This window comes from Centrocercus urophasianus, unplaced genomic scaffold, assembly GCF_019232065.1.
Source record: "Centrocercus urophasianus isolate 14NV4802_14NV808 unplaced genomic scaffold, USGS_Curo_1.0 seq_26, whole genome shotgun sequence".
Lineage (NCBI taxonomy): Eukaryota > Metazoa > Chordata > Aves > Galliformes > Phasianidae > Centrocercus > Centrocercus urophasianus.
In genome coordinates, this window is record NW_024884822.1 from 6,220,617 (window position 1) to 6,236,836 (window position 16,220).

At 44.6% G+C, this 16,220-nt stretch overlaps 1 protein-coding gene across 3 annotated transcripts; it reads right to left on the bottom strand.

Moving 5' to 3' along the window:
- Window positions 1–949: 949 nt before the first annotated feature.
- SLC26A2 (solute carrier family 26 member 2) lies at window positions 950–16,044 on the bottom strand. Of its 3 annotated transcripts, XM_042826356.1 has the most exons (4): window positions 15,700–16,044; window positions 15,317–15,391; window positions 11,434–12,087; window positions 950–9,622 (listed from the first exon to the last, which is right to left on the bottom strand). In XM_042826356.1, exons 3-4 carry the CDS (start codon window positions 12,073–12,075, stop codon window positions 8,117–8,119), a joined length of 2,148 nt encoding a protein of 715 aa, XP_042682290.1. In that variant the 5' UTR covers window positions 12,076–12,087; window positions 15,317–15,391; window positions 15,700–16,044; the 3' UTR covers window positions 950–8,116. The 3 variants fall into 3 exon arrangements, with proteins under 3 accessions (XP_042682290.1, XP_042682289.1, XP_042682288.1); XM_042826355.1 differs by lacking the exon at window positions 15,317–15,391 and having other exon boundaries at window positions 15,704–16,044; XM_042826354.1 differs by lacking the exon at window positions 15,317–15,391.
- Between the last annotated feature and the right edge of the window lie 176 nt (window positions 16,045–16,220).

Sequence of the window (16,220 nt, forward strand, 5' to 3'; positions counted from 1 at the left end):
TAAACTGATTAAATTGATTACAGATGAGTATTATGAAATAAGCCAGGGAGACGTGGCTATTTCATACTGAATTGGCACTCAGCCCAGGCTGCTCGGCATCACTCCAGGCCTGCCCTGCTGCTTCCACCTGCAAGCCCCCAGCACTTCTGGGGCCATGCTCGTGGGATGCCGCTTGCCCTGCTGGCTGGTTCATAGCTAAGGAGCATCCAATGGAGGGCTACAAAGATGGGGACTGTTCTGAAGGGCAGGATTTACAAGGGGCAGCTGAGGTCCCCGGGTTTGCTCAGCCCAGAGCAGAGCAGGCTGAGGGGCAGCTCAGGGCAGCTGCAGCTCCTCACAGAGAGCGGAGGGCAGTGCTGAGCTCTCCCTGGAGCTGTCAGGGGAGGGCAGGTGGAGGTGAGGGAAAGTTCTGCCTCAGACGGCAGCAGGCACAGCCCCAAACTGTTCAGAAACAAGGTTTGAATTTCGGGTGGTCCTTTGTGGAACCAGGAGCTGGACTTGATGTTCCTTGTGGGGCCTTTCCAATTCAGAACATTCTCTGATTTTTAATAGATGTTGGAGCAGGGTGGGCTCACCTAGGATATGTACAGAGACAACTGTCTCAGAGCTGTCTGCAGGTAAGGTACAGCCTTACATAGCAGCAAAGGGTGCTGCTGATTGAAGCCCATCACCTTGGCTCAGTGTCAGCAGGCATCAGTTACCCTACTAAAAGCCTTGCACTTTACAAGAGAACAGAAAGCTCCTGCTGGCAGCACCTGAAGCTGAATGCACCTACCACTGCTGGCACCAACACACACACACAATATCACAGAAAGCGCTGAGGTCTCCTGAGGTAAAAGGTGCCCTCAGGTAAAAGCTGGATCAAGAAAACCTTTTGTATTACACAAGGGCATGTATGGCTATATAAAGTTCACAGTAACTGCCCAGAACTGCACTCAGCATTGGTCTATTTTTGCTCTGACTCTTCCTGGCCATGACCTGACCAAGCCACATAACCAGTGAAGTGAATTAACACTGAAACACACTGCAGCTTTTTTTTTTTTTACAGCTGAATAGGCGATGCCATGTGCTGCAAGTACAAGTGTCTGATAGCTCTTGCATCTCGGGAATTCAAACCTGGCCCACAGGAGGGTGCTGCTCACCCTGACGCAGCACACAGCTGTCAGCATTTCTTATTACAGCCACATCTCTTCACGAGAAAACCACAAGCACTTGCACAGAGCACCCAAGATAGAAGGTGAAAGCCATCCATGTATTGTTAATACCTTTTTCTGTGTTGACAGAAAGTTTCCATGTGTGCTTATGTGTACCAATCAGTGCAGGGAAAGTTCATACCAGTTTGGGAAATTCAGATTTGCATGCAGCTATGTACACCATGTTTACAACAGTGACTGATGCAGGTGTGAAGAGAAACAGGGAGTAGGTCACTGCTCAGATGTGTGGCTTTTCCTCTTAAAATTTAAAGCAGCATCTGTTTAGGTATTAAGCATACACCTGACAGCAGAAAAGAACATAAATATCTTTTAATGATGGTAAAGAAATCTCAAAGATTTTACCATAACGAATGGAAAATTCTTCTTTTAACAGTCTTCTGCAATGACAATAAGGCACATCAGCATTTTAAAATGGCAGTTGATACAGAACAAGCAGATAGAGAAAATGTAAAGCCAGCAATATGCAGATGATATAACCCCTAAGTATGTTTTGTTGGTAGAACATAAGATGATTGACAAAACACAACTCCCATCACAGGCTTTGGTCAGTGAGCACAGCACTCCTGAGGAGCTGATGGCAACACATCTCAGGCTGTGCACAAGGCCACATCTGTGCTAGCAAACACACATACAGAATAGGCCAAGGCAAGGGACAGACAGCCTCCCCAGCACTCCAGATTCCAGCACCAAAGTGGGGGAAGTATCACACCTCATTTACACTGCACTTATAAATAGTAATAAAAAGGCAATCCATTATACATGCTATGCAACTTTCCAAACTAATTACTTCTGTAAACGGGTCCAGTCAGACAAGCAGTTTTTCCACCCCTGAGGTCCTGTTTGTTTAAGCTAACTCCCAAATTTGGAAAAGCTAGTCCAGACAAAATTTGTCATTTAATTCACTGAGCAAAACATTGTCGCAGTGTCTTAAAATCAATCTGAATTTAGAATAATTCAGAAATCATATCCCAGGTCATACCATAGTGCCAGAGATGGCTGTCAGTAACCAGAGGCTGATGAAGTGACATCATCGCGTGCTGCCACAGAGTGATGCTTTACGTCTCCTCAAACATCTTTCAGTTAGATTTATATCACAAAATTTCTAAAGTCAAAAGGTAGACATTAAAATTTGGACCCAAGTCCAGCAGAATATTTGGCTTCCCATCATTCTGTGCAGTCCTGAGACGATCTGGGAACTGGACTAAGAACTGAGTGCTTTCAGACTCAGAATTCAAATATTTTGGGCAGTACACTTCCTCAGTGGAGATTTGACTCTCCATCAAATGTTGTAGTATTCTGTGTATTTGCACGTTAGAAAAATAGCAATGTGCCTTATTTCATCTCTGTGAAATAGGATAAAAGGTACTCATTATGCTATAAACTAAATATATATATTAAATATTAGTCATTATACCTAACCAGAGGCATCACTTTTAGCATTAAAATCATCTCAAAAGAACAGGCAAAACTCAAAATGATTTCTACTTCAGAAGAAATTCTATTGAGTCAGGTTCTTTCTCCACACGAGCAGCTGCTCCAACAAAGGCTTACAAACACAACAACCAAGTGCAAGTAATTCTTGGGACTTAAAGCAGTTCAAAATGCAAAGGCACAGAGCCTCATCTGCACTAAAGATATTGCTCCTTTTAGCTATGCCAGCATAGTAGAAGTGCAAATCCCTTCTAATGAGGACAATTATATCAATATTCCAGACTCACAACGGTATCCTAGCCTGAGACTCAGCAAAGCACAACAAGTTGTACAGACAAAAGGCACCCTGGATTGCATTAGCAGATGACTCCTACCTGCATCACAGCTTCATTAGCTTAGTTAATGCTGTTAAAATAAACTTCAATCACTTAAATAATTTAATCATCTCTCTAAAGCATATGAAAAAAAAAAAAAAACAAAAAAAAAAAAAAACCAGAAAGTAACATCCTGAAAAGGAACTATTTGCCCTAAGTGTTTCACTCGCAACCAATAGGGCTTCCTCATGTTCCAGTTTCTGTGATCTAGGCCAGCAGTTTGGATCCTGGGGGTGATGACTTCAGTCTCATTAAAAACCTCTTAGCAGCAACACCTGCTAACAGGTATTCAAGCATACTGGGAGCAGGGAGCTTGCACAGCCTTTGGGTGAAAGATTCAAAGAGTGGGACCTGGGAAGATGTGTAGTGTCGTCCCAGCAAGGTCTGGGTACAGGAAGTGCAGACCTCGCTATGCAGGCTTGCACAGCAAGCAAGATGCAGATGTAGTATCTGGCACAGAGCTCACACACAGGCACAAGGATGTGGGCTGCAGCTGGGACCAGCTGACTCAAAAACCCAGAATGCTTTCTGCAGTACCTCCTGTCTGCAATTCAGGCCCATCAACAAGCGATTTCAACATCTCTTGGCACAAGCCAGGAAATATGTAGAGCTGAAGGAAACACCATGTTTCCTCCCCACCCTCCACCCCCAAGAGATCTCCCTGCTCATCAAGGCAACCTGATGGGGAAGGAGTACAGGGAAGGAGTACAGGTGTCATGGCAGCTTTGTGGTCTTTTCTAGGAGAGTCAAGTACAGAATTAGATTAGAAGTATAAAAAAATAATCACAAAGCCAGAAATCCCTTTTAATACTGAGAATGGGACACTGACTCATGCAGCAGCACCGGACAGGAACGAGGACGCTGTGTTAGTATTAAACTCATGGAAAAAGGCACATGGCTGCATGCAGTGCTGTAACTGGGCAGGCACTGCCACTTGTGCACGAGCCGTTGTGCAGCCCCAGGCCTGGCTGTAGCTCTCCCAGCAGGTACATGGGGCTGCTCCCCACAGCCCCAAACAGCGTGGGATTTGGGGGTGCCTCTACAGCCTTTGCTCAGGAGCTTTGGTCTCACTAGAAGATTTGACATGAAAACTGAATAGCAGCTCATAGGTAATATCAAAATATGCTAAGATTCTTCTATTTACAGTCAATCACACACAGTGCCTTACAGACAAACACAGAAATGTGAAAGACGGTGGTGAGATGAATTGTGTGATGAATTGAAGATCAATGAGTAGAGCTGCAACAACATGCTAGGAGATCCGGATCACTAAATCACACAGGACCAAGGCTGACAACTGTAATGCCATAGTGCTACAACGTGATGGAAAATACAGCAGTAATAACAGGGTGACACAATCCCAGACTACAACAAATGACAACTGCCATAGACACAGAAACAAAAGAAGAAAATCTGCTTACCTTAACAAGACCTCAAGTAGGCAGGGATCTCCAATCAGATACCCTCACCTCCACTGCCAACCCTTAAATGAGGTCTGGGAAAGGGTGAACCCTGGCTCCATCCTTCCCAGTCACTCAGCTGCATTGCATACACATGAGCTCCCCTGGGTTGGTCCTGCCTTCCCACCAGGTGCTCAGTCAGTGATTCAAGCCATGACTGAGCATTTCCACTACAACAATGTGATTGTAAATCCAAAAATAAGAATAGAAATAAGAACCACGTGCATCACATTAACACCTTCCTATTTCTGAAATGGATTAAGAATAGATGTCAAAACGTTTACGCAAGTGAAACATTTATTAGTGCAACTGGCACATCAGGAGCTTAAAACTACTGCCTATAGCAGTAGAGCAAGTCTGACATTTAGCAGATCACTGAAGATACTTCCACATGCCTTCAGTATAGCTGAGATTGTGAGTATTAATTTCCATAATGCCACGTTGTTACCGTTAATGAATGCGATAATGATCTGTTAATTCCTCTTTTAGACAGATAATTACTGAATTAAGACATTTGGAAGCTGCCTTACAGGAGACCAACAGGTTTATGCAACCTTCCAGGTTGGCCCTGGGCTGTGAAGGCTTCTGCAACAAATGTCACTATTTTGGGCAGCCCAAAGGCAATCATTCTGGGATTCATTCTTTTTGTAAATGGCAAATTAAGTCAGTAGAAGGCTAGAGAGCCCCTTCTAGGACAGAAGGAGCCACTTTGCAAAAGCACAACTGGAGACATAAAGCTGCAAAGGGTGTGTGTACATTTATGTACATATATATATGTATACACACGTGTCTGGAATTCCCTTAGGAAACAAATTTTTTAGGGCAACAGTTTTCACTCAGTGATCCTTGGTGCCTAAACATGAAGTTAGATTATTTCTCAAGATCCACAAACAGACTGAAGCAAGGCATTAAAAAGAAAAGCTCTGAAAGGAAAATGCCTGAAAACCCACTGTTTTAAGAAATCCCAGCCACGATAAGCTCCAACCTTCAGTTAATGCCAAAGGACTGCCTATCACATTAACTCTCTGCCAACTGGCATTTATTTGTATTCCCTTCCAACCAGGGCCGTATGCATTTGTACAGAGGATAAACTGCAGCCTATGGATATTGTCTTAAACAACATCAGAAATTGTTTTTTTTGTTGTTGTTGGCTTGTTTTTTTTTTGTTGGCTGGATGCTTTTGCAGTTGCATTTTAATACATTTTGTGTATGTGTGTTTTGCTTTAAATTCAATTTGGAGGCTACACTGCCAATTGTGGCTGCACAAACAGCACTGCGGCCAAGCATGATGTGCTCTAGCTAAACATAAATCACTTTAGTCTATCTTTTAGCTGTAATCTAAATTAATTCTTTGAAAATCAATTTATGGCTGTTTTATTGTGCTTTAATACAAACAAACACTCAGGTGCTACAAATACGCATCCTTTACAGCTGTAGTACTGCTTCTTGGAATCCATGCAGTTATTCCTCCCTTGGCACAGGTGGAAACAAATTTGAAATGTAACAAAAAGGCGTTTAATAAATACTTTTTAATTTTCTTCTTCTGTTATCACTGCGCATTGTCACAAATCAAAAAATCCTCTCCTGGGCAGCGTGGAAAGGGTAGAAGTCATGAGCGCACACAGGAAAGATTCCATCCCCATTCCATCCCTGCCCAGGAGGAAGTCTGCAGGACCATCAGAGCAGCTCATTCCCCTGAGCTGACAATGCCTGAGGGGCAACGCGGTGAAAATGAATAAATGGCATGGGTAATTTTGTTTAGAGCTGAAAGCTGTCCTGTGGCAGGATCCCGGCTGCTGGAGCTGCTCCCTCTTTGACAATACAAACTTGGTCCCTGCAATTACCCAAAGCGCAAAAGGGATTCTTAGCACAGAATGGAAGTTTATGTAGAAAAGAAAAAAAAATCAGCAGTAGCTATTTGGGATTCATCTCCTTGTATAAACGTGCCTTAAGGCTATGAAAGAAAATTATTTGTGTTTTTTTGAACGCTGCAGAAGCTTTAGAATCTCTGATGTTTGAAGTTTCGCTGTTGCCTTCCTAAGTCCAATTCAAGGATCTCAGTTATGTGATCCTTCTCCATACATGTAGCATCCACCCTGTCCACTCCCTAAATGTTTTTATACACTCCTATGATGTCCTAAAAAATGTACTAAGTTCACCTAGCATATAAACGTTGCCAGGTCCTGGGACTTAACTTCCTTCTGTCCTTTCTCTTGAGCTCTCAGCTCCTAGACTGAAGCGCCGTGTGACATTTCAGCTTTCACCGAAATGAGGGGAAAGTTCCTAATTGCTCAGAAAAATAAAATCATCCTAAATGGAAAATGTATTTCCATTTACAAAATGTTTCATGATTTACATTGCATTTTCTTACTTTTCTGATTCCTGACTCATTTTTGAATGATTAAGGATGAGCTTACTGTCATATACAACACCCTTTCCCTCTTAAAAGCTGTCCAGAAATTGCAGTTCAGACTATAAAATCCCCTGGCAGTCAGTAAAGAAAAGTTAATCTTTCAATTATGCTTTCATAATTGTATTCTATTGCTGCAAGAACAGAGAAAGACTTCCTATCCAGTGCCTTTATTTCGACATGAACAATAGGGACTTTTCACTGTTCTGCATAACTTAACAGCAGAGTACAAAGTTTTATTTACACGAAGGTGGTGAAGAGCTTTCAGCACATTTCTTTCTGGCTCTTTTTCTGATTACCTCTCTTCTTGGCCAACATCTCCATTACAAAAGACCCATGACTGAGCATATGTAAAGGGTTTATGGTCAATAAAACCTGCATTCACACAGGAAGTCTGCATGGCACAGGCAGATTTGGCCAGATGCTGAATAATCTGTGGGGCCCTTTTCATTCTGTGTGCTGTCTGTGGTTCTGTCAGTTTGGCAAGTAAAACTGGCTTGTATTGTGTTGCAACCCACGAATTGGAGATCTTTCATATCTAATGTTCACAATCCTAAAGCACTCCTAAATACGAACAAAACAAGCAACTGACCGTAAGTATGAATCAGACTTCTAAGCAATCATGTCCAAATAAAAATACTTCCAGAGAGATTATCCAAAGAGATTCAAGCAAAAGAGCAATCTTTCCTGGCTCGTAAGGGACTGCACAGAAATTAGATAACCCTGCCCCTGCTCATACAGCTGCATTTGGCTGTCAACACACGATGACAAAGCATCGTCCAGAGGTGACAGGTAAGCTACAAGCTATGCATTAGGACTTTTTTGTTGCATGATTTTCCTTATCTCTCTGTCCTAATACGACCAACCAATCACAGTGTGATAAAAAACAGAATAAACAGTACCTGTCAGTCATTCCTTTAAAATATAGGGCTGTGATGATATGAAAAAGCAATTTCTCAACTGGGAACAAGAAATGAGTTGCCTTGTAGCATTCAGCTAGATGGGTAGCCTAGAATGCTCCTAAAGCTTGTCTCATTCAGAAAGACCTCCATGCTGTGATCAAAACAGAGGAGAACTAAGAAATGGGAAGTTGATGACAGAAGAGAAATGAGATGAATGTTCATATGAAACTCTTTGGTTCGTATACAGATCATGAAAAACTTAAGAGATGCATTCACTCAGTTCCATACATAAAGCAGTGCTCATTTTTTCCAGGCTTTGTTCCGACTAGTTCTTAGAAGCACACGTCCTGCTGTGCTCCTGTGCACCCAGTGCAAAGTCCACAGCCTGATGCACACTGTGGAAGAGAAGATGGTCCTCCCCCTCTTTGAAGAATTCTCCCCGCATTAGGGAACTCCTCACTGAAGGATTGCACTGTGCCAGCAGCACCTGGACATCTATCTCACTGTAGTCCTTGCAGACCTCTTTGAGCGTGCGTATTCCTGCTGTGTCCAGAAACTGCACTGCACAACAGTCAATCACTATTGTGTGAAACCCCAACGGCTCGGACACAAGCTCCATGGAAACGTTGGTCTGGCTGCCACCAGAACCCGCTTCCTTCTCTCTAAGCATTCTTTTTGCTGCCTTTTTCTTTGCTGCCTTCACCAAGGCTGGGTTGACTCCAGTTTGCTTATACAGTGCGGATTTGAAGCACTCTTTGTTGATGTAGTAGAGGGGTGCTTCAAAACGCAGCACCACAACTCCTGGCTTAGTTTCTAAGTTCTTATAAGCAGACAGGGACTCATATGTTTCAGACTCTGCCACCCAGCCAAGCAATGGCGCCTCTGGTTTCTGAGTTCGAAAAATGACACAAAGCATAGAGAAACAAACACCGATCAGAAGACCAATCTCAGTACTGATGAGTGCTGAGGACACCATAGTAACTAGCCAGATCACCGTGTCCACCCTGCTCAAATGCCACATTTTTGGCAGGTCTCTGAACTTTCGCAGGGCACCTCTGAGGTTTACAATGGTTATGACAGCAAGGACACATTTCTGAAGGGAATAAAACAAAGGTGCAATCACAAGGAGGACTATTAGGATTAACAAACTAGTCACAACGCCAGAAACCTGTGTTCTACAGCCTGTTGACTCTTTAATAAGAGTCTTAGCAAGAGCTGCACTTGTTGTGAAGCAATGGAAGAAAGAGGGAATGATGTTGCAGAAGCCAATGGCATACATTTCCTGGTTGGCCTTCACGGTGTAACCATGCTTCTTGGCAAACATTTCTGAGAGGGAAACAGTGATGGCAAAGCCAATGACAGCGATGGGGATAGCATCCAATGCCACATTAGGAATCAGGTTCCAGTCAGGAGGGCTGGGTGGCAGAAAGCCAGTTGGGATGTGCCCAGCAACACTTGAGCCATAGGTTTCTTTCAGCTTCCCTAAGTGAGATGCCAGAGTAGCTGCCACAACCACAACTAATTCAACTGGAATTGGAGCCTTGAGCCTGGATTTAAAATGTTCATTAAGTTCCTTAGTTGGGATAAGAACAAGAAAGCACAAAAAGCTGGTGATGACATCACACATGTTAGTCTTGTGTATGTTTCTGAAGATGTTTATCCATGTGGTTATGAGGGAGCCGACGCCACTGCTCCGTGGAATGTCCAGACCCAGGAGGTACTTAGCTTGGGATGTCAGGATGGTAAAGGAGGCACCCGTGACAAATCCGCTGAGCAATGAATCGGAGAGGTACACTGAGACAAAGCCCACTTGAAAGAAACCCATGGCCACCTGCAAGGAATCAACCACATACAAGAGATTAGGATTCAAACTCTGTAGATGTCATCGTCGTGGGGATCTGTAAAAAGTGGTAAGAAACATGGCCTTGGAGGACGAGGCATGGTCTCAGCATGAAAAAGGCAGTCTGCAGTACTCGGCTGCTCCTTGTGCACCACGCTTAAATGAAAGGCGCTGCCAACACAGAGCAGGCTTTTTTAGAGGTCACAGAGGCCTCCTTGCTCTGAACCCACGCTTATTGTTGGCTCATTGGGTTCAGAAAAAAGGGTCGTAAGAAAAGAAAGCATTTGGAATACTGATTACTTTCACCATTTCTGTCTCAACTTCTTTCAATCTCTCTGAACTTTTGCAGAATCCAAAATCTATGCTTTTGTATGTCTCATGAAATAAAATATGACAGCCTGCAATAAAAATACAGCTTATGGTCTAACAGCTGCCTTTTGCACTGCATACAGCTTGCTGCATCCAACTTGGAAAGTATATGAGTTTCAAATTGTTGTGATACAGATTACATAAATAGAGATAAACTTTTTAAGTGCCTTGGCATTCATTTTTATTAATGCTAGCTGAATGGAGAAGTCCTTGGTGTTCTCCTACAGGAGATCTCCCTAACCATGTGAAGGGAAATATCCCTTCCTTCCCAACAAGCTTCATGTTAAATGGAGCTAAATGTCTCTTTTTCTTCTCCTCTACACTTTGGTGAACTATCACTGTGAATGTCACTGTAGGAAGAAATGAATGTGAACTCACGAACTTAAACATCACAGTTCTGAAGTACAGTTAAAACTAAATCAATTCTGGTTAATGCATGACAGTCTAAAAACAAAGATATCTGCTTTAATTTCAGCAAGCATTGAATTCTACGATCTAAGCAGAGACTGAAGAGTAAAATACCATTAAATAACATATTTTAGTATGGTCGTAACTAAAAGCTTTGTTTCAAAACTGCTTTATTATCTCAGTAGTACCCTCTTCATATAGAATCATAGAATGACCTGGGTTGAAAAGAACCACAATGCTCATCCAGTTTCAACCCCCCTGCTGTGTGCAGGGTCACCAACCAGCAGCCCAGGCTGCCCAGAGCCACATCCAGCCTGGCCTTGAATGCCTGCAGGGATGGGGCATCCACAGCCTCCTTGGGCAACCCGTGCCAGTGCTTCACCACCTCTGTGTGAAAAACTTCCTAATATCTAACCTAAACCTTTCCTGTCTCAGTTTAAAACCATTTCCCCTTGTCCCTTGTCCTATCACTATCCACCCTTGTAATACACAGTGGAATCAATTCGGCTTTGAATGGGCAAACAACAAAGTTTCACAAAAAAAAAAAAAAAAAAAAAAGCTTAGAGATAAATAAAAAGAAACTGGAAATAGCTCTATTGTTCAGGTTCGGTTTCTTTTTTTTGTTTCTTTGTTTTGTTTTTTTTTTTAATAAATGCAAGTGACTCAAGCCTTAGCTAACATGCCACATTTTGGCTCAGTGAAATTGAGCCCTGATATAAGATATAAGCCAGAAAATACAAGGCAGTGTGCAGATCAGTGTGGGTGCAGCAGGTCTGGCAATGTTCCATGCAGGACCTTGCAGTCACCAGCAAGCTAACAAAGCAAGTACAAAATGTTATCCAAACAAAAAGGAGATCACAGAGGAGTTTCTTGCACCACAGTAACTGGCAACATCCAGTCCTGCTTAGATCCATTTGCCCCAGATGCAGAGGACACGTGCAACCTCAGCAGATTGCCCATATGAACAACCACACAGAGAATTAAAACTATTGCCACAGAATACTTGTTTGCCTACTTCCTCTTACCTGATAAACCCCAGCTATGAAGGTCATGGTGGATCCCACTTTTATTGCGTAGCAGGTTTTATCACAGAGCAGCTTCTGTAATGTCTGGTTCACAGGCGCAGCGGTGGAGTTCACGTGCACTGCTGTATCCATGCGGTCACTGAGAGCAGCTGGCTCCAACTCATAGCCGGCCCTCAGCACCTCACGATCCACCACCTGTCCCACCATCAGGCAAAGCGCACCAAAGATACCAACAGAGATGTGGCGAGAGGTTCCAAATATGCAATAAATAATGCCTGCAAAGAAGGACGTATAAAGGCCATAAATAGGCTCCTGCCCAGCCAAGAGAGAATAAGCAATTGACTGTGGGACTAGCAAGACCCCCACAATCACACCAGACATTATGTCTCCCAGTAAGCACTCTTTTGGATTGTACTTAGGAAGCCACTGCACGATGGGAAAGAAACTCAAAACACAGTCTTTAACTTTGGCTGGAGTGCAGCTGCAAGTTTTCTTCACTTGTTTAACCATCAGAGCCTTCAGGTTCCTCTTCTCCTCCTGAGGTTCCAAAAACATTCTGTGATAGAAGCCACGTTTAGCTTCACCTTCTTCTGGCATTTCAGACACTGACTGAACGCTGTTGAATTCTGCCATGGCTGTCATCTCAAGGGCTCCCTAGCAACAGAAAGAAAGACTGCTTTATTAAACCGTAAGTGAATCTGTTAGATCAAAATTCTTAATGGAGCTGGTTCAGAGGATACGAAAAGCAAGGGCTAGTAGTCTTGGTTAAGCACAGAAAGCAAGTTCCAATTAAACATGGAAAGAGTCTCTCCATTACATCCTTGTTAAACAAGGAATCAGCTTTCTAAGAAAGAAGCTGATATCCTGTAGAATAAACCTGCTGCTGCTGAAGTTGTGAAATGGAAAAGAATGCAAGAGCACTGTCAACCAGAGAAGTTTCCCTGACTAAATTGCTGTTTGCAGACCGCTCCACTGCAGAAAGACAGGCACAGGGTTTGTTGTGGTCCAACAGTCACTTCAATCCAGTTGCTGAAAATTAACTACAATTAGTGTATTTCTCACACTGCACTGCTTGGTCTAAACTTCTTTTATATATGCATTCAATAAAACCAGTATTCTTCATGCACCAATTACTCCTGCAAACACTGTAAAGATTTGCTACCTAGTAAGAAGTCTTTATTGACTTTATATGACTTTATTTCACCAGTAATACAATGGCAAAATGCTGTTTGCAATTTTTAGAAGCTGGTTTTGAAATAAACTACATCTAGCTAAAACAGTACAAAAGGGAGGCAAGTTAAGGGGGACAACATAAAGTAAGCAGCGCATTTCTGCCAGAACACGTGCTCTAACACAGGCTATGTACACCCAGTAAAACAAGGCAGGTATCCGTATGTGGGGCAGCCCTACAGCGGTTTACAACAGCCATGTCTCTAACCAACCAGGCTATCTAAAGTCAACACACTGCCTACTGTGGGTAGATTGCCAACAGGAAATACCAGAGGCAGAGGCTGGTGTTTTAGCCTCAAAAGATGCTTTCATTCACTACAGCACCCCTCTGGTGGGTAAGCTCCTGCTCCTCACAGAGAACTCAACACAGCTCATTTCTGGTAGCCGGCTGCTGTACCGCTGCTGAAAGGCTGCTGTGCTTTGAGCAGAGACCTTCCTGGCTCCAAAGCCACAAATAACCCCACTGCACCAATGCCAGCCCCACCTGAATGCCATGTGGGGACTGCAGGGCACTGTTTGGACCTATATACCAGAGAGGAGCCCTGGCACAGCAGTCAGGAGCATGACTCTTTGTGGCCGCAGTTCTGAGTGCAGGCTGAGGAGCAGCTCTGGAAAATTCATGTTCCAATGGGAAAAAAAAAAAAAGAGAAAAAAAGAAAAAAAAATAAAGCTTAATGCACTGCTGTGTTAGGTGAGTCCTAAGTGGAAAATTCCAGTTTGAACTCAAGTCTTCTTTCTGGAACCCGTGTCCTTCTATAGAGTCTGGCCCTTGTAACTTAAAAAGCTAAGTTCTGGATCCAAAGATTACCCCACCCAGAACTGTAATACATTCATATTTTCAGGGATAACCTCACAAACGTATTTACTTGTCACCATATTTGCTCTCCTTGCTTAAGATAATCCTTCAGTACAATAGGCAGAAAGAGAACAAAGGTTCCATTTTGCCTATGTGTGTTCTTAATCATCCCAAACCTCTCTCAGAGCCTCCCAGCCATGCAGAATTACTGTGCTACAAGCCTATAAACACACAATGACCAACGTCCCTTGGCTAACAGCTGTCAGCACAATATCTTCAATGTATTTTAGAATGATTATAGGCTTAGAAAATCTTATGAAGAATTAGACTATTCACTTCCTAATGAGGACACCTACAGTGCAAGGTGTGACTGACTCAGGATGATACTGAGGGGATCGGGCTCCCAGGAGAATGCAGACTCCCAGCACTCATCCTCACATTCCAGATATCTAATCTCACCCACCCACATGGTACTGCAAAGTCCAGTAGGGAATTATTTATAGCACATACAAGAAAAGCAAATGCTGCCCAGTGAGAACACAGCGAATTCAGTGCACAAAAGCACGTGTCTGAAGCACATTCCATATTTGTTTTTGCTCAAGAGGTTTTATTCATTTCACAAGCACAGAGTAAGAATTTAATAAGCCTTCATCCAATGCTGAGCAAATCAATACTGCAAAATCTGGGGGGGGAATTCCCCTCCAATTTTTTGTGTGAAGCTACTTAGATCAGTTAATTTTCTCAGACTTCAGAAAAGATTCAGCAATGAGGACCCTTGTGTCTCCTCTCCCCTCACACAGGGCTCTCAGATCACTGAAGCCTGAGAATGTTTCTTGATCCGTCAGGAAACTCAAACACCAAACGCAGACAGCTCAGTTTAGCTCTGTGCAGTGCCATAAAATGTCTGTGCAGTGGATGGCACCTGGGTTGTTCTTCCACAGCACAAAAACGTTCTAAGCAAAAGTCTTTTTGCCTGCTGAACTCTGAGCATACAGGGGATCTTTGTGCTCACCTGCACAACAGCTTTCTGTCCGTGGCAAGAAAAGGGCCTTTCACCACACAGCCCCAGCCTCTAACCATGGCAGGACACAAGGACGTGACACACCATTTCCAACACCCATTTCACCCTTTTCTACCTGAAAGTGTTGCTTTGCATTACTTTTGTAACCATGTAGCCCAACCACATGCAGTACAACTACATTTTTGTTTCCAAAAAGAAAAATTATTGCTTCAGTATACTGCTACAGTTAACCTGGAAAAGAAGCTGCAGTCAGTCACCATTTTCATGAAGTTACTTGTATGCCTGTAATTCACTTTTATCGGCTCCTTTTGGCCCAAGTAAGATCTTCAGGGGGTGTCTGAAGGTCTGAAGGCCACAGGGAACTGAGAACACAACACAGACTTGTGGAAACTTCCGGTATCTGTCCTGCTATCAAGTGGCTGCCATAAAATTGAGACACTAGAGGTTCCACACTACTGAGATCTGATGCCTTTTGCAGATTATTTCTGGGTCCCACCCAGCACTCTCTTACTGACCCTCCGCCATTTACAGGCAAGGCACCATCCCAATGCTGGACGCAGTGCTGGCAGCACGGGGTGAGTTGCACCTCCACGCATCCATCCCAGAACACAGACACTCAGACAGCAAGAGAGTAATGGGCTGCAAAGCTCGTTATCCTGGGCTGAGATAACGCATCACAAGCTAAAACTTAGACCCAAGCAATAAAGAATAGAAACTAAATAAAAAAGAAGTGCCAGTTCTATGACACCAATGTCAGCTTTCCAGATTACTTCTCTCGATGCCACTGGCGCATTTAACCACCTCTTACTATCACCACCCAGGCTCACCCCACCCACCTGCCGGACACGAGAAGTTTCAGGCACGCACTCAAAAACTGGCGTATGAACACACGAGTGCAAAAGGCACAAACACTGTGAAGAGATGGGGAAGAGAAGCAGGTGAAGTGGAAATCCAAGTTCTGCAAGAACCACTTTATAGAATCGTAGAAGCACCAAGACTGGAAAGACAACTAAGATCATTAGTCCAACTGCCGACCAACGCTCTAAGCCTTCTCTGGACGCGCTCCAGGGGCTCACCGCCCCTCTTTCAGCACGGGGCCCGGAACGCAGCACTGCAGACACAGAGGAAGTGCGGCCCGAGGCCGGCCCAGGGCTGCGCGCTGCGCGAGAGGCGGGCGCCGGGCTGCGGGAAGGGGAACGCGCCGGAGCACAAAACGCACCCACTTGTTATACTCCAGAAACCGCAGTGTTCGCGGAGAGCGTATCGTTTAGAATGACAGCAGGCGTTGAAGTATCCAGGATAAGGAAACGGATCGGTTTATGTAAATCCAGTGCCACCCCCTGGATCCGAACGGCGCTTCCCTGCGAGCAGCTCACTTCGCTCCGCCGCTCCCCCCAGCTCACGCCGCGCGCTCTCGGCTTCGCCACTTTCGTTTTTTTCTTTCCTGCCGGCTCGAAACACCGCAGTCGAAGACCCTCCGCAAAAACGGGCCGCGGAACGCCGAGCCCACCGCAGAACCGCGCTGACAGCGAGGCTCGCACCAAGTTCACACCGCGAGCCCCGCTTCGACCGCCCCGCTCCGCCCGGCTCCGCCCGGCTCTGCCCGCCGCCAACTCAGCACGGCGTGCGGCTGCCGGCCGCGGCTCCGGAGGCTGCAGGCGGCCCGGCAGCTCCCGCCTCCCCGCCGCGACCCGGAGCCGCCCCCGCCGCGCCTCCCGTGGCCGCCGGAGGAGCTCGGAG

Excerpts from the sequence above, each read along its gene's own strand:
- SLC26A2 (XM_042826355.1), bottom strand. The coding sequence starts at position 12,075 with ATGACAGCCATGGCAGAATTCAACAGCGTTCAGTCAGTGTCTGAAATG. Across the intron at positions 9,623-11,433 it reads TCATAGCTGGGGTTTATCAG|GTGGCCATGGGTTTCTTTCA; the intron begins GTAAGAGGAAGT and ends GATTCCTTGCAG.